We start from the raw sequence: 24,074 nt of genomic DNA on the forward strand, positions 1-24,074 counted from the left end.
ATCAGCCGGGGAAGGGGCAGAATGTACTGCAGAGCAGAGCTGAGAGCTGCAGGGGAGCTTTCCATAGAAAGGGTCTCTTACTGGTTCCAGGTCACATCGGCATTCACCAGTTTCCTGGTGAGTCAGTTCGACCCAGAAATTTTTTTTCCGGTGCAGTTGTAATGCCCGTGAATGGCTTTGCCTGCAACTTAGCGATATGTTGTAGTGGCTGAAGCAACACCGACGATGGGACCCTCTTATGCGGCTGTAACTAGGGCCCAGTGAAGAGGGGGGGGCCCTCCCTCTTCCCCGGGCCCCCTACACCAGTCATGGTTGTAATGCCCTGATGGCGGGCCTGGCCATCTATGGTTTGGTTTCTTTACCTGTGTGGATTGGAGGGGTTGCTACCAACATCTGGCAAGAAATTCATGCCAATAGCAGCTTTAGAAATATATTTACTTAGAATATTAGTGATGTGTTCAATATTTGTTTCACCCGCTGTGTGTGAATGTGTATCTGTGTGTGTGTGTGTGTGTGTGTATATATATATATATATATATATATATATATATACAGTGCCTTCCGAAAGTATTCAACTCCCTTGAATTTTTCAACCTTTTCCCACATTTCAGGCTTCAAACATAAATATAAAAATTTTAATGTTATGGTGAAGAATCAACAACAAGTGGGACACAATTGTGAAGTTGAACGGAATTTATTGCTTATTTTGAACTTTTTTAAAAAAACAAATAACTGAAAAGTGGGGCGTGCAATATTATTCGTCCCCTTTACTTTCAGTGCAGCAAACTCACTCCAGAAGTTCATTGAGGATCTCTGAATGATCCAATGTTGTCCTAAATGACTGATGATGATAAATATAAGCCACCTGTGTGTAATCTAGTCTCCGTATAAATGCACCTGCTCTGTGATAGTCTCAGTGTTCTGTTTAAAGCACAGAGAGCATCATGAAGACCAAGGAACACAACAGGCAGGTCCGGGATACTGTTGTGGAGAAGTTTAAAGCCGGATTTGGTTAAAAAAGCGTTACAAAACTTTCAACATCCCAAGGATCACTTTGTAAGCGATCATATTGAAAAGGAAGGAGTAACATACCACTGCAAATCTACCAAGACATGGCAGTCCATCCAAACTTTCATCTCAAACAAGGAGAAGACTGATCAGAGATGCAGCCAAGAGGCCCATGATCACTCTGGATGAACTGCAGAGATCTACAGCTGAGGTGGGAGAGTCTGTCCATAGGACAACAATCAGTCGTACAATGCACAAATCTGGCCTTTATGGAAGAGTGGCAAAAAGAAAGCCATTTCTCAAAGATATCCATAAAAAGTGTTGTTTAAAGTTTGCCGCAAGTCACCTGGGAGACACACCAAACATGTGTAAGAAGGTGCTCTGGTCAGATGAAACCAAAATAAAACTATTTGGCACAATGCCAAACGATATGTTTGGTGTAAAAGCAACACAGCTCATCACCCTGAACACACCCTCCCCATTGTCAAACATGGTGGTGGCAGCATCATGGTTTGGGCCTGCTTTTCTTAAGCAGGGACAGGAAAGATGGTTAAAATTGATGGGAAGATGGATGGAGCCAAATACAGGACCATTCTTGAAAAAAACCTGTTGGAGTCTGCAAAAGACCTGAGACTGGGACGGAGATTTGTCTTCCAACAAGACAATGATCCCAAACATAAAGCAAAATATACAATGGAATGCTTAAAAAAATAAACGTATCCAGGTGTTAGAATGGCCAAGTCAAAGTCCAGACCTGAATCCAATCGAGAATCTGTGGAAAGAGCTGAAAACTGCTGTTCACAAACGCTCTCCATCCAACCTCACTCAGCTCGAGCTATTTGCAAAGAAAGAATGGGTAAGAATTTCTGTCTCTTGATGTGCAAAACTGAGACACATACCCCAAGCGACTTGCAGCTGTAATCGCAGCAAAAGGTGGCGCTACAAACTACTAACTTAAAGGGGATGAATAATATTGCACCCCCCACTTTTCAGTTATTTTTTTTTTAAAAAAGCCTAAAATAAGCAATAAATTTCATTCAACTGCACAATTGCGTCCCACTTGCTGTTGATTCTTCACAATAACATTACAATTTTTATCTTTATGTTTGAAGCCTGAAATGTGGGGAAAGGTTGAAAAATTGAAGGGAGCTGAATACTTTCGCAAGGCACTGTATATATATATATATATATATATATTATATATATTATATATATTATATATATATATATATATATATATATATATACACACACACACAGTATATCAAGCGAGTACTCCCCTAACTGAAAATGGCCAAACTCTGCCCATTAGCCATCTACCTTCCCGGTGTCATGTGACTCATTAGTGTTAAATGGTCTCAGGTGTGCTTGGGGAGAAGGTATGTTAAATTTGATGTCATCACTCACACATTCTCTGTACTGGTCATTGGAAGTTCAGCATGCCACCTCATAGCAAAGAATTCTCTAAGGTTGTGAAAAAAATAATTGTTGCTCTAACTAAATATGGCCAAGGATATAACAAGATTGCCAACACACTGAAAAACAGCTGCAGCATAATGGCGGAGACCATACAGCGGTTTAACAAGGCTCAACTCAGAACAAGCCTCGCCATCGTCGAAAAAAGAGGTTGCGTGCACGTGCTTAGCGTGAGATCCAGAAGTTATCTTTTCAACATAGAAGTCTTAATTCTACAAGAATTTCTGCAGGGGTTAAAAGGGTCTGGGTTTAGCCTGTCAGTGCTCCGACCATACACTGCACACTGCATCAAAATGGTTTGCATGGCTGTCATTCCAGAAGGAATACTCTTCTAAAGATAATGAACAAAAACAAACACAATAGTTTACAGAAAACAAGCAGACTAATGATATGGAGTACTGGAACCATATGCTGTGGTCTGGTGAGACCGAGATAAACTTATTTTGTTCAGATGGTGTCAAGTGTGTGTGGTGGCAACCAGGTGAGGAGTACAAAGACTATTGTGTCTTACCTACCGCCAAGCGTGATGATGGGAGTGTCATGGTTTGGGAGTGCAAGAGTGCTGCTGGCTGTGCAGGGGGGAAGTATTTGTAAAGTGCATTTGTATTCATCCCATCTGAGTCAATATTTTGCAGGACCACCTTTTGCTGCAATTACTGCTGCACGTCTTTTGGGATATGTTTCCACCTGCATTGTACATCTACGGTCTGAAGTCCTTACCTATTCTTTGCAAACTAGCTCTAACTCACTGAAATTGGAAGGACAGCATCTGTGAACAGCAATTTTCAAGTCTGGCCACAGTTGCACAATGGGATTTAAGTCTGGACTTTGACTGTGCCAATCAAACACATGAATATGCTTTGATGTAAACCATCCATTCTAGCTCTGCCAATATGTTTAGAGTCGTTGTCCAGCTGCAAGGTGAACTACACCCCAGTCTCAAGTCTTTAGCAGTCTGTAAAAGGTTTTCTTCCAGGATTGCCCTGTATTTAATTCCATCCATCTTTCCATCAACTATGACATGATGCTGTCACTACCATGTTTGACATTTTACATGTTAGCTGTGTGCCCTACATGGTATGTGGAAGAAGGTACTCTGTTCAGATGAGACCAAAATAATGCTATTTTGGGCTAAATGCAAAACATTATGTGCAGCTGAAAACTAACATTGCACTAACATCACTCTGAAAAACACGAGTCCCACAGTCAAATATGATGGTGGCAGCATGATGATGTGGGAATGATAATCTTCAGCAGAATTTTCAGGAGGGCCTGTTAACTTTTGTAATAAGGTCCTATAAAAAGAAATTATTTAATATTTGGGCTATTAAGTTCACTTTGGGTTTTTTTTTCTTTCACCCTCATTTCTTTGTGATGGTTTAGGGCAGGGGTGGGCAGTTAAATTTCCCATGGGGCCGCATGAGAAATTGCGATGGTTTTAGAGGGCCGGACTAATATAATTAGCTCAGTTCTACCCAATACTGTATATAGTATACAGTCATATGAAAAAGTTTGGGCACCCCTATTAATGTTAACCTTTTTTCTTTATAACAATTTGGGTTTTTGCAACAACTATTTCAGTTTCATATATCTAATAACTGATGGACTGAGTAATATTTCTGGATTGAAATGAGGTTTATTGTACTAACAGAAAATGTGCAATCCGCATTTAAACAAAATTTGACTGGTGCAAAAGTATGGGCACCTCAACATAAAAGTGACATTAATATTTTGTAGATCCTCCTTTTGCAAAAATAACAGCCTCTAGTTGCTTCCTGTAGCTTATAATGAGTTCCTGGATGAAGGTATATTTGACCATTCCTATTTACAAAACAATTCCAGTTCAGTTAAGTTTGATGGTCGCCGAGCATGGACAGCACGTTTCAAATCATCCCACAGATGTTCAATGATATTCAGGTCTGGGGACTGGGATGGCCATTCCAGAACATTGTAATTGTTCCTCTGCATGAATGCCTGAGTAGATTTGGAGCGGTGTTTTGGATCATTGTCTTGCTGAAATATCCATCCCCTGCGTAACTTCAACTTCGTCACTGATTCTTGCACATTATTGTCAAGAATCTGCTGATACTGAGTTGAATCCATTCGACCCTCAACTTTAACAAGATTCCCAGTGCCAGCATTGGCCACACAGCCCCAAAGCATGATGGAACCTCCACCAAATTTTACTGTGGGTAGCAACTGCTTTTCTTGGAATGCCGTGTTTTTTTGCCTCCATGCATAACGCCTTTTTGTATGACCAAACAACTCAATCTTTGTTTTAGCAGTCCACAGGACCTTCTTCCAAAATGTAACTGGCTTGTCCAAATGTGCTTTTGCATACCTCAGGCGACTCTGTTTGTGGCGTGCTTTCAGAAACGGCTTCTTTCGCATCACTCTCCCATACAGCTTCTCCTTGTGCAACGTGCGCTGTATTGTTGACCGATGCACATTGACACCATCTGCAGCAAGATGATGCTGCAGGTCTTTGTAGGTGGTCTGTGGATTGTCCTTGACTGTTCTCACCATTCTTCTTCTCTGCCTTTCTGATATTTTTCTTGCCTGCCACTTCTGGGCTTAACAAGAACTGTACCTGTGTTCTTCCATTTCCTTACTATGTTCCTCATAGTGGAAACTGACAGTTTAAATCTCTGAGGCAACTTTTTGTATCCTTCCCCTGAACAACTATGTTGAATAATCTTTGTTTTCAGATCACTTGAGAGTTGTTTTGAGGAGCCCATGATGCCTTTCTTCATAGGAGATTCAAATAGCAGAACAACTTGCAAGTGGCCACCTTAAATACCTTTTCTCATGATTGGATACACCTGCCTATGAAGTTCAAAGCCGAATGAGGTTACAAAACCAATTTAGTGCTTTAGTAAGTCAGTAAAAAGTAGTTAGGAGTGTTCAAATCAAGAAATTGATAAGGGTGCCCATACTTTTGCACCGGTCAAATTTTGTTTAAATGCGGATTGCACATTTTCTGTTAGTACAATAAACCTCACTTCAATCCAGAAATATTACTCAGTCCATCAGTTATTAGATATATGAAACTTAAATAGCTGTTGCAAAAACCCAAATTGTTATAAAGAAAAAAGGTTAAACATTAATAGGGGTGCCCAAACTTTTTCTTATGACTGTATCCCTTCATAAAGAAACAGTAAGGTAAACAATACAAAGATTCAATGAAAATGTGGGAGGCATACACATTATGCATACTGACAGTGGTGGCCAGTGGGGCATGCATACTGACAGTGGTGGCCAGTGGGGCATGCATACTGACAGTGGTGGCCAGTGGAGCATACATACTGACAGTAGTGGCCAGTGTGGCATGCATACTGACAGTGGTGGCCAGTGGGGCATGCATACTGACAGTGGTGGCCAGTGGGGCATGCATACTGACAGTGGTGGCCAGAGGGGCATGCATACTGACAGTGGTGGCCAGTGGGGCATGCATACTGACAGTGATGGCCAGTGGGGCATGCATACTGACAGTGGTGGCCAGTGAGGCATGCATATTGACAGTGGTGGCCAGTGGAACATGCATACTGACAGTGGTGGCCAGTGAGGCATGCATACTGACAGTGGTGGCCAGTGGAACATACATACTGACAGTGGTGGCCAGTGGGGCATGCATACTGACAGTGGTGGCCAGTGGGGCATGCATACTGACAGTGGTGGCCAGTGGGGCATGCATAGTGACAGTGGTGGCCAGTGGGGCATGCATAGTGACAGTAGTGGCCAGTGGGGCATGCATACTGACAGTGATGGCCAGTGGGGCATGCATACTGACAGTGGTGGCCAGTGGGGCATGCATACTGACAGTGGTGGCCAGTGGGGCATGCATACTGACAGTGGTGGCCAGTGGGGCATGCATACTGACAGTGGTGGCCAGTGGGGCATGCATACTGACAGTGGTGGCCAGTGGGGCATGCATAGTGACAGTGGTGGCCAGTGGGGCATGCATAGTGACAGTGGTGGCCAGTGGGGCATGCATAGTGACAGTGGTGGCCAGTAGGGCATGCATACTGACAGTGGTGGCCAGTGGGGCATGCATACTGACAGTGGTGGCCAGTGGGGCATGCATACTGACAGTGGTGGCCAATGGGGCATGCATACTGACAGTGGTGGCCAGTGGGGCATGCATACTGACAGTGGTGGCCAGTGGGGCATGCATACTGACAGTGGTGGCCAGTGGGGCATGCATAGTGACAGTGGTGGCCAGTGGGGCATGCATAGTGACAGTGGTGGCCAGTGGGGCATGCATAGTGACAGTGGTGGCCAGTAGGGCATGCATACTGACAGTGGTGGCCAGTGGGGCATGCATACTGACAGTGGTGGCCAGTGGGGCATGCATACTGACAGTGGTGGCCAATGGGGCATGCATACTGACAGTGTTGGCCAGTGGGGCATGCATACTGACAGTGGTGGCCAGTGCGGCATGCATACTGACAGTGGTGGCCAGTGCGGCATGCATACTGACAGTGGTGGCCAGTGGGGCATACACACTGGCCCTGGGCACGCTGAGGGCACAGGCAGGCAGCACTGCAGCAGCAGAGCCTGAGGGCTCTTCTGGCTGCCTTCTCTGAGTCCCCTGTGTGTCTGCATTCTCTATTGCAGGCACAGTGGGGACCTGAGAAGACACAAGTGCTGCTTCCCTGCTCCCCCCTCCTGCAGCCACTTTGCACTCTCCCTGCTGCTACTGGTGCACTTACCGCAGTTTGTAGAACAAATGTTTTTGAAGTGACCGTTGTGGAGATGAGCCGGTCACAAGAGGATCCCTGGGTAGAAGGGGCAGGCAAAGGGGGCGTAGCCAGCATTGACAGAGCAGGAGGAGGGGACAAGGGAGGCATCCAAGGAGTGTGTGTGTCCAGCATTGAGGGGGCGTGGACAACAGCAAAAGGGGGAGTGGCTAGCAGCATAGATGCCATAGAAGGCATCCAGTGACTGTGGCCAGCATCCAGAGGGGGCATGACTGGCAGCAAGAGGGGGCGTAACCGGCAGAGTGGGGGCATGGCAGCTGCTTATCACTGCACTGCGGGATACATAGCTCCTGGCAGTGAGAGCGAGGATGTGGCATAAAATCGTAGTTCAGGCCACGCCACCAACTCTCAGCAAGACGGGCGGGATGGTCACAGATAGTAGGCTGGCCGCATCCAGCCCACGGGCCGCCCCTTGCCCAGGTCCAATTTAGGGGTTATATAATGAAAATAAATATTTTTTGCAAACTTGCTGGTAAACTATTTAAATTTTAATTCAACAAATTTTTACAGTAATGAAACAAAATCAGAGAAAAAAATAAGTATTAACAAAAAGGATACAAACACATATCTACATATACATACGTATTGCATTGTCGAATGTTGTTAGCCAATAAGTGTTTCCATGGCTGTGATCTTAAAACCTGAAGAGTACTGACTGAATAGCACAGAAACTACATCTTCACTCTATAAAAACACTTAGAATAATGACACACCGTACTTACCAGATGAGATTGAACTTGGAAATGTGTCTAATTTGCTCTCTGATGACAAGACATATGGCTTCCTGGCACAGGCTATGTTGTACTTTAGAAGGAGCGCTAAGGTCAAGAATAATGACTACAGATTGCTCCTGGACTACTCCAAACACGGACCGACTTGAGCTGTTCAGCCAGTTGAGTCTTCGATTGTAAAGTTCAATGATGTCTGTAACAGATTCAATTTTCTGTACAATGTCTTCTCTTTTGGCTGTCAACTATGAAGGAACATAGGAATTACATAGTTATTGATATATGGTCGTGTATTTATGAGATTTTACGAGTCAATATAGTTGGTAAAAATTCAGCATAATGGAAGCTTTATGGAGACTGTATGGAGACTGCATCTAAAAAAGGTACTGAAATATAATATTTTGAGAACTTTTCAAATGTATAGCCTTTTATTAAAGAGTTATTCTCATTATATTAAATGGGTAAAAACTTTACAGTGCTTGTAAAAACAAGCAACATTGCAATTTAATTATCAAAAATCCTCTCAAGAACTGTTTATGCCTCGGATACTGGCCACCACTGCAGTCTATCAGAGATAGTCGGTCTCCTAGGCTAGTTTTTCTGTAGAGCCTATAAGTGCCTCTCTGAAGCTGGCCAGATGAATTGAGTACCCTGTAAGGGAATGTTTACATGCTTTTCCAGGTGAGTGAAATCAAAAAGGTTTTCAAGGCAAAACTGCTTCAGGAAATGCCGGAGGTTTTTTTTCCTGAAGAGTCTTTTTGCACATTTTTTGTCATTGTTTTCTTAAGTAATTTTTGAGGTGTCAACACTGAGTTTTTAGTGTGTTTTTGACCTTGCATATTTTCACGAGGGTAAGAAATTCTGGGTTTGCCGCTGACTGAAAAAACGTTCACAGAACCAGGCTCCAAAGGTCACTGCTGGTCAGCTCCAAAGGAATTAATGGGCGTCATGGGACATTACTTCACTGGACTACGTCAGAACTTCCAGGGTTTCTTTGGAATTAATAAATTGGTGAACGAGGGAGTGTGGGGGAGTCTTCATTCAAATAGTCTATTTTTGTGTGTGTGTATATATGTGTGTGTGTGTGTGTGTGTGTGTGTGTGTGTGTGTGTGTGTGTGTATGTGTATGTGTATGTATATGTATGTATGTATATATATATATATATATATATATATATATATATATATATATATATATATATATATTATATATATATATGTGTTTGTGTGTTTCTTAACTCTACACTTGATGGGTTAGTAATGGGGGTGTCTGATAGAACATCTATTCATTACTAACTCCTGGGCTTGATGCAAGCTGTCAAAAGCATTTCCTCGATTGCCACTACACCAGGGCACTGGGGAAGACTCAGGCAAGGCACTAGAATTGGTATATCTAATTAATGCACCGCTTCTGGGGCGGCTGCGGGCTGCTATTTTTAAGCTGAGAGAGGCCAAATAACCTTGGGCGTTCCTAGCCTGATGATACCAGCCCCCAGTTGACTGCTTTACCTTGGCCGGTTAGCAATAATAGGGCAAAGCCAAAACTGTTTTTTTTAAAATAAATATTTATTTAAATTATTTTAAAAAAAAACCAAAACACATGGGGTCCCTTTTATTTTTGATAACCAGCCAAGGTAAAGCAGACAGCTGAGGGTTGCAGGCTGCAGTTGTCTGCTTTACCTGCACTGGTTATCAAAAACAGGGGTGGACCCTATGTAATTATTTTTTTATTTATTTTCTATCCACATGTTTGCTGTGCAATTGTCCTGCTCTTACCCCCATTTTGCTTTGTTTTGCAACACCCTAGCTCTTTTTACAGCCATTTTAGAGCACCAAAATTTGAGTCTTCATTGACTTATATGGGGTTTAGGGTCAAGTTCGAGTCAAGTCCAGGTCCCGAACTAAACTTTTAACTAAAATCCGTTCGAATTTGAACTTCCACGTGTCGGCTCATCTCTAATCTTCATTAATTCTAGAAAAAGGCTTGTGACCCAGCGATGTTTATATAGTGATCTTCCCCTATGAACATGTATTACTTGATTCAAAAAATTAATTTATGATTTAATCTGAAAACCTCTGGACTCATGATTGAGGGGGGCATAACAAATTACTAAAACTTACAAATTTGTTAAATGTGCTTTAAAAACACAATAAGTGAAGATATCAATGAAAAAGTCCATTAAAGAGGTAACAGACAGGAAACTAGTCAATATAAGGATGTGAGAGTAAACGTATGCAATATACAAATACTAAAGGGCCCTATGAATATCCCTAAGAGATGGCCCTACCTTGCTGCAGAGGTCGGCACCCTAAAAAGCGTAATTGGTGCCCCCGCTCATCAATTACTCTCTCTGGGATTCCCTAAACTAGAACCTGCCTGTACCAAAAGTTATCCACAAAATGAAGATTTGACTGTGAGGGGCAAAATAACCAAAATAGCCAAAACAAACACCACAATGAGTGTAGTCACTGCAAATAGCCAAATAGAATCACAAAAAAGCAAAAGTCCATAAAAATTGGCTAGGGTTATTAACTGGTGCACACCACAGGTTTTATGATTCTATTTGGCTATTTGCAGGGTCTACACTCATTGTGGTGTTTGCTTTGGCTATTTTGGTTATCTAACCCCTCACAGTCAAATCTTCATTTTGTGGATAACTTTTGGTACAGGCAGGTTCTAGTTTAGGGACTCCTTAGGGAATCCCAGGGAGAGTAATTGGTGAGCGGGGACGCCAATTGCACTTTTTAGGGTGCAAACCTCCGCACTAAGGTAGGGCCATCCCTTAGGAACATTCATAGGGCCCTGTAGTATTTGTATACTGTATACGTATACGTTTACTCTCATTCCCTTATATTGACTAGTTTCCTGTCTGTTACCTTTTTTAATGGAGTTTTTCATTGATATCTTCACTTATTGTGTTTTTAAAGTATATTTAATAAATTTGTAAGTTTTAGGAATCTATTTCTGTTAAACAACTTTTTGGATTCCTTCCATACTGTTAATTGTTAGCTTGCATAACAAATTACCTGTGAGGTAGGAGCAGGCATTAGTTTTACAGCACAGTGTCGACCAATCCCCAAGAAAATGTATGCAGCCTCGATAAATGAATAATTGATACGTGACCCATATATTATGCATGTTTCTGCTCTATCGATTATAAGAGAAATGGTTGGCATATTTTGCCCACTTACATTGTAGACTTTACCACCAGAGATGTACTGTCGGAAAAGACCATGAGAATACCGCGAGGACACGGGGCGCCCTAGATTGTTTACATAGTCTGTATAAAATAGAAGTAATATGACTCAAACTCATGTAAAACTTTATTAATGATTAACGATGGCAAATAAAAATGAATAATGTTAAACGGGTTCTTCCAGCATGCCCTAACCGTGAGTATAATGGCAGGCATATCTGACCATAACACAGCACTCATTGTTTAGAGGATTTTGTTGTCCTATCATACAGAAAATATTATACAACTAGGTGTGCGGACACGGAAACGATTGTTGAGGAGTACTGATTCCTTATGTATTCCTTTTTAGAATGAATGCTATCACATCCTGCATTGGGCTTGTCTATGTGAAAATCAAGTGATACATTATAGAACTTAGGGGTGCTTCACACATCGCGAGATCGCTACCGAAATCGCTGCTACGGCACGGTTTTGGTGACGCAGCAGTGACCTCATTAGCTCATTATTGCTCGTTACACACAGCCCTGGTTCATTTTCTTCAAAGGCGCTCTCCCGCTGTGACACACAGATCGCTGTGTGTGACAGCGAGAGAGCGACGAAATGAAGCGAGCAGGGAGCAGGAGCCGGCATCTGGCAGCTGCGGTAAGCTGTAACCAGGATAAACATCGGGTAACCAAGGTGGTTACCCGATATTTACCTTAGTTACCAGCCTCCGCAGCTCTCACGCTGCCTGTGCTGCCGGCTCCGGCTCTCTGCACATGTAGCTGCAGTACACATCGGGTTAATTAACCCGATGTGTACTGTAGCTAGGAGAGCAAGGAGCCAGCGCTAAGCAGTGTGCGCGGCTCCCTGCTCTCGCGGTTATGATCGCTGCTTCGGCTGCTGTTTGACAGCTAAGCAGCGATCATAACAGCGACTTACAAGGTCGCTGTTACGTCACAGAAAATGGTGACGTAACAGCGACCTCGTTGTCGCTGTCGCTAAGGGTACTTTCACACATCCGGATTTTTGCTCTGCGGCACAATACGGCGTTCTGCAGAAAAACCGCAACCGGCTTTTGTAACGCCGATTGCGGTTTTTTTTTGCATTGACTTACATTAGTGCCGCATTGTGCCGTAGGGGCTTGCGTTCGGTCCGGTTTTTGCCGCATGCGGCAGATTTAGCCGATGCGGCGGCCGGATCGAACGTACCCTGCAACGTTTTTTGCTCCGGCAAAAAACACCGCATCGCGCCGCATCCGGCCGCTGCGGCGCATTTTTCAATGCATCCCTATGGAGGCCGGATGCGGCGCGATGCGGAAAAAAACCGCATCCGGTCGCCGCATGCGGTATTTTCCACTGCGCATGCTCAGTAGCATGCCGCAACCGGAAAAAAACGGACCGGCCGCATGTAAAAACTGATGCAAAGGATGCGGTGTTTTCACCGCATCCGTTGCATAGTTTTCACAGCCGGATTGAGCCGCAGGGCTCAAACCGGATGTGTGAAAGTAGCCTTAGTGTGAACCAGCCCTAAGGAGGGTAGAAAAGTCAGTACTGTTACTTGAAGCTTGTGGACCCTTAAGCAAAATCTCCAAAAAGGACTGCAACTAGTATAGGTCTTTAAATGGGTTGACCAGGCAAAATAAAACTTTGCCTAGAACACTGGATATCAAAAAATAACAAACTCAGTCATACTCACTTACCAGCTCCCACCTGGATCCAGCACACGTCTCTCCATGGTCTGCAGAGACAGGCAGCGGTGATGTCACCATTTCTCTGTCATCCAGACCACAGTGATCTGTGATTGGCTGCATGGCATGGTGAGCAACACATCAACATGAAACATCAGCTGATGTGCTGCTTAAGTCACCAGAATGCTGCAGCCAATCACAGCTCACAGCAGACAATAGCTGATAAAATGGTGACATCACAACTTCCTGACTTTGTGCAGACCATGGAGAGACCTGTGCTGGATCCAGGTGGATGTCAGTAAGTGAGTATGGCTGAATTTGACATTTTTTAACAAATCCATTCGCCTGATCCTGTGTTATGCCAGGGCAACCCCTTAATAATAATAGTCTTGTTATATAGACCAAAGGGACGTGTTGGACACCCTAGTTATCAACGCATGCATGCGATTGCAATACCAGTACCTACTTTATTTAAGCCCTTGGCTGCTGCATCTTTTTCATGTTGGTCAGTGCTTTACCATTACCTTCATGTAATTGATTCACATACTGTATGCCCCCTCCTGGTATATATGTCCTTATCTTAGGCCTCTTCCTGGTATATATGTCCCCATCATGGTATACATATACTGGACCTCATCCTGGTAAATATCTCCTCTTCATGGGCCCCATGCTTGTATATATGATCTTCCTCCTGGGCAAATCCTGGTTTATATGTACCCATCCTGGGCCCCTCCTTGTATATGAGTCCCCATTCTGGCAAATATGTTCTTTTTCTTGTATATATGGTTAATATAGTATGTTTCTGTCCTGGTATATATGTCCCCATCCTGGACCCTCCTGGTATATATTTCTCCATCCTGGCAAATATGTTCCTTTCCTTGCATATATGTCGCCATCCTGCTAAATATGTACCCATCCTGGGCCCCTCCTGGTGTATAGATACACATCCTGGTAAACATGTCTCATTCCTGGTAAATACGTCCCCAACCTGGACCCCATCCTCGTAAATATGTGCACATTTGGGTAAATATGTCCCCTTCATGGTATATATGTCCCCATCTAGGGCCCCTCCTGGTGTATATGTTCCCCATACCATTAAATATGTCCCCTTCCTGGTATATATGTCTCCAATCCTTGGCCCCATCCTGGTATATATGTCCACATCCTGGTAAATATGTATACTATACTACTACTATACTAGTAGTGGGCAACCCCTTTAAGAATAAATACAGAACTGACGAGGCTTAATATAGCAGTACAAGAATCCTGTCCTTTATAAGTGTGAGAATAATGATGATAACAATAATGTAGGGAAGAAGTAGGGATTCCAAATTCCTCATAATTAATTTGTCAACCTGACAGCAAGTTCTAACTGCTCTTATGTAGTCAGATTACAGACTGCTACAAACTGCTGCCTCCATTCTGCTGACGGTTTGTCTAGATATACAAATGAAAAGTATGGTCAGACCAACCTTGCTTCTGCTGGAAACCAAGCCGGGCCAGGATTATAGGCCTTGTTAGTTTCTTCTTACTGAGGCCATAACACTGCAGCCATATTGTAGATGAAACCTGCGCTGTTGCTTCCATATTTGACAACTGTTATCTGATAAAAGGAAATAATATAAATTCAGTACAATTCCTTTCCAGGCTGCTGACAGTCTAGTTGTTTCCCGCAAGGAGCTGCTAAAGGATTCTTAGACAATTTGAAAGAGGATACTAAGATTGGACAGCCGGTTGTTAAGCTGGGGTCACACTAAGCGACAGCGACAACGACGTCGCTGTTACGTCACCATTTTCTGTGACGTAACAGCGACCTTGTAAGTCGCTGTTATGATCGCTGCTTAGCTGTCAAACACAGCATAAGCAGCGATCATAACGTCGCTGTGCTACATGTGCAGAGAGCAGGGATCCGCGCTTAGCGCTGGCTCCTTGCTCTCCTAGGTACAGTACACATCAGGTTAATTAACCCGATGTGTGCTGCAGCTACATGTCACACTGCAGAGAGCAGGGAGCCGCGCGTACTGCTTAGCGCTGGCTCCTTGCTCTCCTTGCTACAGTATACATCGGGTTAATTACCCGATGCGTACTGCAGCCACATGTCACAGTGCAGGAGCCGGCGCTGGCAGCAAGGGCGGAGGCTGGTAACCAAGGTAAATATCGGGTAACCAGGGAAAGGGCTTCCCTTGGTTACCCGATGTTTACGCTGGTTACAGCTTCGCAGCTGCCAGACGCCGGCTCCTGCTCCCTGCTCGCTTCATTTCGTCGCTCTCTCGCTGTCACACACAGCGATGTGTGTGTCACAGCGGGAGAGTGACGACCAAAAAATGAAGCTGGACATTCAGCAACGACCTGCGACCTCACAGCAGGGGCCAGGTCGTTGCTGGATGTCACACACAGCGACAGCGATGGGACGTCGCTGCAACGTCACAGAAAATGGTGACGTAGCAGCGACGTCGTTGTCGTTGTCGCTGTGTGTGACACCAGCTTTAGACATCACCTTGTCAAAAAATGATAAAGGGGTTATCACAAGAAAGATATGTCACCTGTACACAGTAAGGAAAATATAGAGTGATCACTGGGAGACTCACAATCACAAAAGTGGGGCTTCTGCATCAATCCAAAAAATATTGTGATAAACTGCAAGAAGTGATTAGACATGATTAGGTTATCATTTGTCAGGGTTTGCACATACGGCAGGGGGGAATTGGAGAAGTCATGAAAAATAAGCGTCAACACAGTATATATTGAGTCTTTATACAAACTTCATGTATTTGTTAGTAAGGGTGTCAAAACTTCTGAAATGCTTCCAAGTGTACTTCAGTAAGCATAGACACATCTGAGCAAAAGAACTAAACATACTGAATCAGCAAACTGAAAACCAAAATTTTGCGACACAACTGTACTATGTATATGCTTGTGTACTACTGTATGTGTGCATCACGTATATTTATGAACATATGGACTTTATATTAATGTGTGAATATGTATACCAAAAGAAAGTGAGATATAATGGAGGGGGCCAGACACAGGTCCTTAACCCCTTTCACATCCGAGCCCATTTTCATCTTCATGATTGGGCCAATTTTTTTCAATTCTGACCAGTATCACTTTGACAGGTTATATCTTTGGAACGCTTCAACGGATCCCAGGGAATCTGAGAATGTTTTTTTCGTGACATATTGTACTTCATGATAGTGGTAAATTTAGGACAATATTTTTAGGCTTTATTTGTGCAAATATTGGAAATTTGGAAAAAAAATTGAAAATTTTGCAACTTTCAAAATTTGAATTTTTCTGCCCTTAAACCAGTGAGTAATGTCACACAAAATAGTTAATAAAGAACATTTCCCACATGTCTACTATACACCAGCACAATTTTTGAAATATCAGGGTTATTTTGTTAGGAAGTTTATCAGCAATTTCTAATTTTTCCAACAAAATTTGCAAAACTATTTTTTTAATGTCATCATTTTAAGTGACTTTGAGGGGTCTATGTGACAAAAAATACCCAAAAATGACGCCATTATAAAAACTGCACCCCTCAAATTGCTCAGAACCATGTCCAAGACATTTATTAACCTTTTACGTGCTTCATGGGAACAAAAGCAATATGGAAGGAAAAAATGAAAATTTTACTTTTCTCACAAAAATATTACTTTAACCTCAAATCTTTCATTTTCACAAGACTAAAGGCCCCGTCACACGCTACGACATATCTAACGATATGTCGTCGGGGTCACGGAATTTGTGACGCACATCTGGCACCGTTAGAGATGTTGTAGCGTGTGACACCTCCGAACGACTGTTAACGAGCAAAAATACTCACCTTATCGTTGCTCGTTGACACGTCGCTCATTTTCATAATTTCGTTCCTCCTTCTGCGCGCCGGTTGTTCGTCGCTCCTGAGGCAGCACACATCGCTACGTGTGACACCCTGGGAACGACGAACACAGCTTACCTGCTTCCCGCCGGCAATGATGAAGGAAGGAGGTGGGTTGGGTGTTCCGGCCACTCATCTCCGCCCCTCCGCTTCTATTGGGCGGCCGCTGTGTGACGTCGCTGTAACGGCAAACGTCCTACCCCCTTCAGGAAGAGGATGTTCGCCGCCAACAGCAACGAATTGCCCGTGAAGCATAAACGACAGGGGTGGCTGCGATCGCTCATGCGATCACACGATATATCGTAGCGTGTAACGCCACCTTTACAGGAGAAAATTCACCATACAATTTATTGTGCAATTTCTCCTGTATCTGCCAATATCCCAGGGTTCGGAAAGTAAGGAGTGCCATTTGACTTTTTGAACGCAAAATTGTGTAGAATCGTTAGCAAACGCCATGTCACATTTGGAAAGCCCCTGAAGTGCTTAAACAGTGGAAACCCCCCACAAGTAATGCCATTTTGGAAACAATAGGTCCCGTGGGACTTTGGGGTTAGCAGGAAACCAGGCCCTCTAAGATGACCCTCACATTAGGGGGTCCTGTGCTATACCTATTCTCAAAGATACCCCTAATGGTGGGGATGTCTGAGTCTCCTCACTGGCCCTGCTCCTGACCAGCCCTGATGTGCCTAAAAAGTGGAGCTCCCCCAAAAGAGACCACATTTAGAAACTACACCCCTCAAAGAATTTATCTAGAATTTTATAACGTTGAGCTGTGAAAATAAAAAAAAATAATAAATAAATCTTTATTTTTATATAGCGCTAATGTGACGCCCTGGACTAGCCAGGTAGTCACAGATAGCGCCCCGCACAACACCTATCCCCTAATAAGGTGTCACCAGCCAACCAGTAAAACCCTAGTCACCTCTCTCAGGGCTTGATGTTCACACCAGGGGGCGGAGCCAGGCGGTTGGCCCCGCCCACCGAGGAGTCCAGAGAGCCTGAGGCGGGAAAAACAGCAGATTAGTTGTTAGGAGTGAAGGAGAGTGGAAGCAGGCCTGTGCCCAGGTCTGCGGCAGTCTGACAGGTGCCAGGGTTGGAGCCCGGGCACCTTTGGCTAGGAGGCAAGCGGTGGCCTCAGCCTGCAGGAGCCGGGAAGACGGCTCGGTGGAACCGTGCTGGACTGGGACAGGGTAGTGGCCCGCTGGCACCGACCCGGGGAACCGACTCGGAAACCGGAGCACAAAGGGGGGTACTCAGACCCTGAAACGAGGTCCAGGAGCCACTGGACCGAGTTAATTAACTGATTGCGGTCTGGACTATAGGTCCTTTCCCACCCAAAGTCCCAACTGAAGACAACAGCCAAACGAGGGGGATAGAAAGCCACCGCACAGGCAGAGAGATCCCACGGGCCAGCGTCTGCGGGCAAAAGGGCTCTCCCGACATTCACAAAGCCGGGGAGCAGACTCCCGTTGCTGAAGCGCAGGCAGTCCACAGACACACAACACGGTGCAGGAAAAAGGCAGAGACCACCAACCGGGTGGGGGACCCGACACAGTCGGCTGCGGGCACCGACCACCATCAACTTGGTTTACCAGAGACTTGTGTGTGTTACTAATCATGAGTACAACAGTGCCCTCCGGCCGCGCACCTCCCTGCACCACCCAACCACACAACACCAAACGGGTCCCGGGGCCATCATCCCTACCCATGGAGGGGTTAACATCTTGCTGCGCAACATCTCCCCAGGGTGCCCAGTAAACGCAGCGGTGGTGTCCACCTTCACCATAACCCGTGGGTGGCGTCACGAACTCAAACACGGCTCCGGCCGTACACCTACGTCCCCTTAAAGCGCCAGCCCCCCCCTCTTTCAGATCAAAATGGACCACGGGGCCCCCGGGTCCGGAGACGCTCGAGCCACCAAGCGGCGAGTCCGGATCTGAGCGGTTCGGTTGCCACCGAGCGCAGGGTGGTACACTAACATATTCCGCAGCGCTTTACATACATAAGGAACACTGCCCCCATTCGGGCTCACAATCTAAATTCCCTATCTGTATGTCTTTGGAGTGGGGTAAGAAATAAAAATAAAAAATACATTTTTAAATATAAAAATGTTGCTTTAATCCCAAATTTTTCAATTTCATTAGAGTAAAAGGAGATAATGCACCAGACAATTTGTTGTGCAATTTCTCCTGAGTACGCCAATACCCCACATGTAGGCAAAAACTACTTTTGAGGCACAGTACAAAATAAAGAAAGGAAGGAGTCATATTTGAGTTCAGATTTAGTTGGAATGGTTTAAGGTGCCATGTCACATTGGCAGATCCCCTGAGATGCCATAAAAGCAGAAACCCCCTCAAGTGACCCCATTTTACAAACTGCACCCCTTAATGAATTAATCTAGAGGGGCAGTGAGCATATTGATATTACAGGTGTGTCATAAAATGTTATACTATTGGGCAGTGAAGAAAAATTAATTAAATTTTTCCCACTAAATTTGTTTTCACAAGTGGACTAGGTAAAAAAAGGCACCATAATTAGTGCTGAACGGACTGGCACATAACCATGATCAGTGGATCCCGATGATCCGGTTTTTAAAATCTGGTTTTCTGCCAGATTCTGGTCCTCATATAAGTCTATGGGGACCAGAATCCGAGGATTAAAAATGTTGGTAGTAGGGATAAGAGGATGGGAGCAAGTGCGCTATACTTGCCGAGGCTCTGGCACATATGTACACTGCTCCCACGGTCGCTCATTCCCTTCCGGTACTGCGCATTATCATTCATGCATATGCACTGCTTTCCCCACCCACCAGCGTTCTGTGATTGGTTGCAGTCACACGCACCCCTACCCCGAGTGAGTGTGTTTGACGCTTCCAACAACAGACTCTACATGAATTTGTCATGCAAAAAAAAGGAGGAAAGGCGGACAACAGTTTCAAGAAAATTCCCCATGGGAATTCCCTCCCCTTTCCCTTTGTACTGTTGGCATTTTATTCCATATGACAATTGTGCTCTGTTAGGTATGTTTTTTGTATATTCATATGGTGTGCTCCTGCATTGTTAGGCGGGCTTTGCACACTGCGACATCGCAGGTGCGATGTCGGTGGGGTCAAATTGAAAATGACGCACTTCCGGCATCGCATGCGACATCGCAGTGTGTAAATCCTAGATGATACGATTAACGAGCGCAAAAGCGTCGTAATCGTATCATCGGTGCAGCGTCGGCGTAATTCATAATTACGCTGACGCGACAGTCCGATGTTGTTCCTCGCTCCTGCGGCAGCACACATCGCTGTGTGTGAAGCCGCAGGAGCGAGGAACATCTCCTACCGGCGTCACTGCGGCTTCCGTAGGTTATGCGGAAGGAAGGAGGTGGGCAGGATGTTTACATCCTGCTCATGTCCGCCCCTCCGCTCCGATTGGCCGCCTGCCGTGTGACGTCACAGTGACGCCGCACGACCCGCCCCCTTAACAAGGAGGCGGGTCGCCGGCCACAGGGACGTCGCACGGCAGGTGAGTGTGTGTGTGAAGCTGGCGTAGCGATAATTTTCGCTACGCCAGCTATCACCACATATCGCTGCTGCGACGGGGGCGGGGACTATCGCACTCGGCATCGCAGCATCGGCCTGCGATGTCGTAGTGTGCAAAGCCCGCTTTAGAAACCACCTATTATGATGCCATTGAGTCTTTGCTGATATATGATGTAGATTTACTGACTGTAGGGTCTTTTTTGTATTGATGTAAATGTATATGACTATTTATAGAGCATTTTTGTGTCATTTTGTGATATTTTGCTAGCAGGTGTGCTGCTCTCATCCTATTATTGTTACATACTATTAAAATCAGAAATTGAAAATATTTTCTTGCAACTCTTATCCGCTTTTCCTCCTTTTTTTGCATATTTAATTTGTGGACGTTGCTACACCTGATGGACCACTTAAATGTTTTTTTTCCATAGGTGGATATTAGCTGTTTTTTCTTTATGGATTTTGTTTTAACCCTAGAACGCATACCTGGGGCCTCGCAGGCCTGCTAGGTTACTTGTTGTCTATGGTAGATATCTATGATTGCGCGTTCTAGGGTAAATAATGCATCTATTGTGGTATAAAAATAAATTAGTAAATGCGACAAGCCCGGCACTTTACCCAGCTATTCGCTATTGCCCTGGTGCTGTGGCAATTGTGGTAATATAAGAGGTTAATGGCAGCCCACACCTGCCACTAAGCCCTAGATTAGTAACGTGGAGGGTCTATGAGACCCCACATTACTAAGCGGTAAGTGAAGGTAAATAAACACAAACACTGAAAAAATCCTTTCTTTGGAATAAAATACAAAAAACCCTTCACTTTTTCGCCACTTTATTAACCCCCAAAACACCCCTGCAGGTCCAACGTAATCCACACAAGGTCCCACAAAGATTGCAGCTCTTCTACATCTGAACTGACAGCGTGCGATCATGGAACATGACTGCCCACTGTGAGCACCAGGCAGAGAATGAATGAACCGCAGTGATCAGCGGTAACATCACTCAGATTAGTTGTGGTCACTGCTGGAATCCTCCAGCAGTGACCACAGGTAACCTGACCTCAGAGGACCTCAGGTAACCTCATTAAATTTAGTGAACTCACCTGCATCTCCTGACAGAAAACTGCGTTTTTTTTGCCAAGAGATGCAGATTTGGTGCTGAAATTTTTACACCACATTCCTGCACCTATTCTACACTTCCTGGCAAAAAAAATAGCATCACTAGCACATCATACCTCATGCGGTTTTGATGCATTTTTTGCCAGGAGGTGTAGATTGGTTGCATAAATATGGTGTAAAAATTTAATGTGGTGCTGAAATTGTTACACCATATTCCTGCACCCAATCTACTCCTTCTGGCAAAAAAATGTATCCAAATCACATGCAGTATGATGCAATAGTGATGTAGTTTTTTGCCAGGAGGTGTAGATTGGGAGCAGTAATATGGTGTAAAACTTTCAGCACCAAATGTGCATCTCTTGGCAAAAAAATGCTGTCTTCTGCCAGGAGATGCAGGTCTTTGCATCTGAGTTTACTGAGGTCACCTGAAGTCCCCTGAGATCAGGTTACCTGCAGTTACAAATGGAAGACCGTGGAAACCTCCCGCTGGGACCACAAATAACTAGAGTGATGTCAAAACTGATCTCGTGGCTCATTCATTCTCTGTCTGAACCACACAGCATTTAGTCTTGTACCATGGCCATGATCGTGCGCCGTAACTTCAGATATGTAGCAGAGATGGAATCGTTGTGGGACTTTGTGTGGATTACGTCTAACCTGCAAGAGTGTTTTGGGGGTTAATAAAGTGGTGTTTGTGTTTATTTACTTTCACTTACAGATTAGTAATGCCGGGTCTTAATTAAGCCTCCCATTACTAATCTATGGCTTAGTGGCAGATGTGGGTTGTTATTAACCCCTTATTACCTCGATTGCCACCGCACCAGGGCAATCCGGAAAAGCCGGGTTAAGCGCTGGGATTGTCGCATCTAATGGATACGACAATCCTGGGTGGCCTCAGACTGCTATTTTTAGGCTGGGGGAGGGCCAATAAGCATGGGCATCCCCAGAATGAGAATACCAGCCCCCAGCTGTCGAGCTTTATCATGGCTGGGTATGAAAATTGTGGCATCGCACACCAATTTTTTTTTTAATTCCTCATGCGGTTTCTCCTATTTTGATACACAGCCAGGAGAAGCGCACAGCTGCGGGCTACAGCCGGTAGCCGTAGGCTTTATTTGTGGTGGGTATCATAATACAGGGGGACCCTATGCCAATTTGTTTATTTATTTTTATACCACGATATAGATCCGCACACAGCGCCTGTGATTGGTTGCAGTCAGGTGCTGTCACACAGACTGGGGGCGCTTCTGACTGCAACCAATCACAGAGGCCAGGACGGCCAGTGGGCGTATGGATAAGCAATAACGAGCGGCCCAGGAAGTGAAGGATAGGCCGCGGAAGCAGTGTACAGCCATTCCGGAGCCTCCGTAAGTATGATGCGCTTGCTTCATTCTTATTGTCTTTGTTTCCTTTATATTTTTTTTAAATTTCCCCAGTGCCAGATCCGGATCAATACCCAGAATACCCAGAATCCCAGGCCCGGGTTCGACACCCAGGTACCGTTGAATCCGCGTGGATCAGGACTTTTACAGTCAGGGTCTGCCCATCACTACCCATAATGTGTTACACAATTTCTCCTGAATGTGGCAATACCCCACATGTGACTGTACAGTACTGTTTGGCCACACTGCAGGTCTCGGGAGGGAAGGAGCACTATTTGATTTTTGGAGCGGTCCATTTGCAGAGTCCCTAAGTGCCAGAACAGGGGAAACCCCCACAAACTATGGTTTAGGCACATTGTGGGGCTCAGAAGGGAGGAGAGCTTTTGGAATTAGAAGCACAGATTTTTCCAGATTTCTCTTTTGAGAGGGGGGTGGGGGGATCCATAGCGCTTTTGTGTTACCAATAACATGGAAGACCCCAATATTTCCGTTAACAAATGATGGACTTGAGTGGGGACTTTTGTTTCTGTGAGTTGAGTTGAATACTATTTTGTGATGATTTTGGTACAGAACATTTTGGATCAGTCCACATTTATCCCATGCGCTATGCTGAGCACTTACATCGGGGTATCCATCTACAGCTCCAAAATACGTGATTCAGGTGAAACCCCCAATAGATCTATTCACTAATGAGGCAGCAGAATTACTCCAGACTCTGTTTGACCTCTGTTCAGCAGTGTCCGTTTTTTTAAAGGTGAACAAAACTGTTGATGATGGCACTTTTGCGCATGCCTAAAAGGACACCTAAAAAGATGGCCATCGCAGGACCACAGACCAAACGGGAATTCAAATTGACTCCCTCTGCCTCATTACAGTGAATTTTCCATTAGGATTTTTGTCTGAATTGTATTTTTCAGAGATTTACACATAATCCCTAGTGTAAGCTCACGCCATACTAAGATCTGTTGGGAGCCAGAATAAAGAAATCAACAGCAGTATTTTTTTTTTTTATGTTCACCTTGAAGTATAAGTGGTACTTTGCACACTACGACATCGTGATAGTTCCCGCCCCCGTCGCAGCTGCGATATCATTGTGATAGCTGCCGTAGCGATAATATTATCGCTACGGCTGCTTCACATGCACTCACCTGCCATGCGACGTCGCTCTAGCCGGCGACCCGCCTCCTTACTAAGGGGGCGGGTCGTGCGGCGTCACTGCGACGTGAAGCGGCAGGCGGCCAATAGGAGCGGAGGGGCAGAGATGAGCGGGATGTAAACATCCCGCCCACCTCCTTCCTTCCGCATAGCCGACGGGAGCCGCGGTGATGCAG

At 44.8% G+C, this 24,074-nt stretch overlaps 1 protein-coding gene across 1 annotated transcript in view; it reads right to left on the reverse strand.

The window, feature by feature from the left end:
• VWA3B (von Willebrand factor A domain containing 3B) overlaps positions 1 to 24,074 on the reverse strand; it is a 363,812-nt gene that overhangs the window by 320,259 nt on the left and 19,479 nt on the right. Inside the window, exons 2-4 of the mRNA XM_075336597.1 lie at positions 14,311 to 14,441; positions 11,165 to 11,253; positions 7,967 to 8,217 (exon numbers count right to left, since the gene is read on the reverse strand). Of these exons, the coding sequence (XP_075192712.1) occupies positions 7,967 to 8,217; positions 11,165 to 11,253; positions 14,311 to 14,425 (455 nt within the window). The 5' untranslated portion in view covers positions 14,426 to 14,441. The remainder of the gene's footprint in view (positions 1 to 7,966; positions 8,218 to 11,164; positions 11,254 to 14,310; positions 14,442 to 24,074) is intronic.

The sequence above is a fragment of the Anomaloglossus baeobatrachus genome, chromosome 2, assembly GCF_048569485.1.
Source record: "Anomaloglossus baeobatrachus isolate aAnoBae1 chromosome 2, aAnoBae1.hap1, whole genome shotgun sequence".
Taxonomy (NCBI): domain Eukaryota; kingdom Metazoa; phylum Chordata; class Amphibia; order Anura; family Aromobatidae; genus Anomaloglossus; species Anomaloglossus baeobatrachus.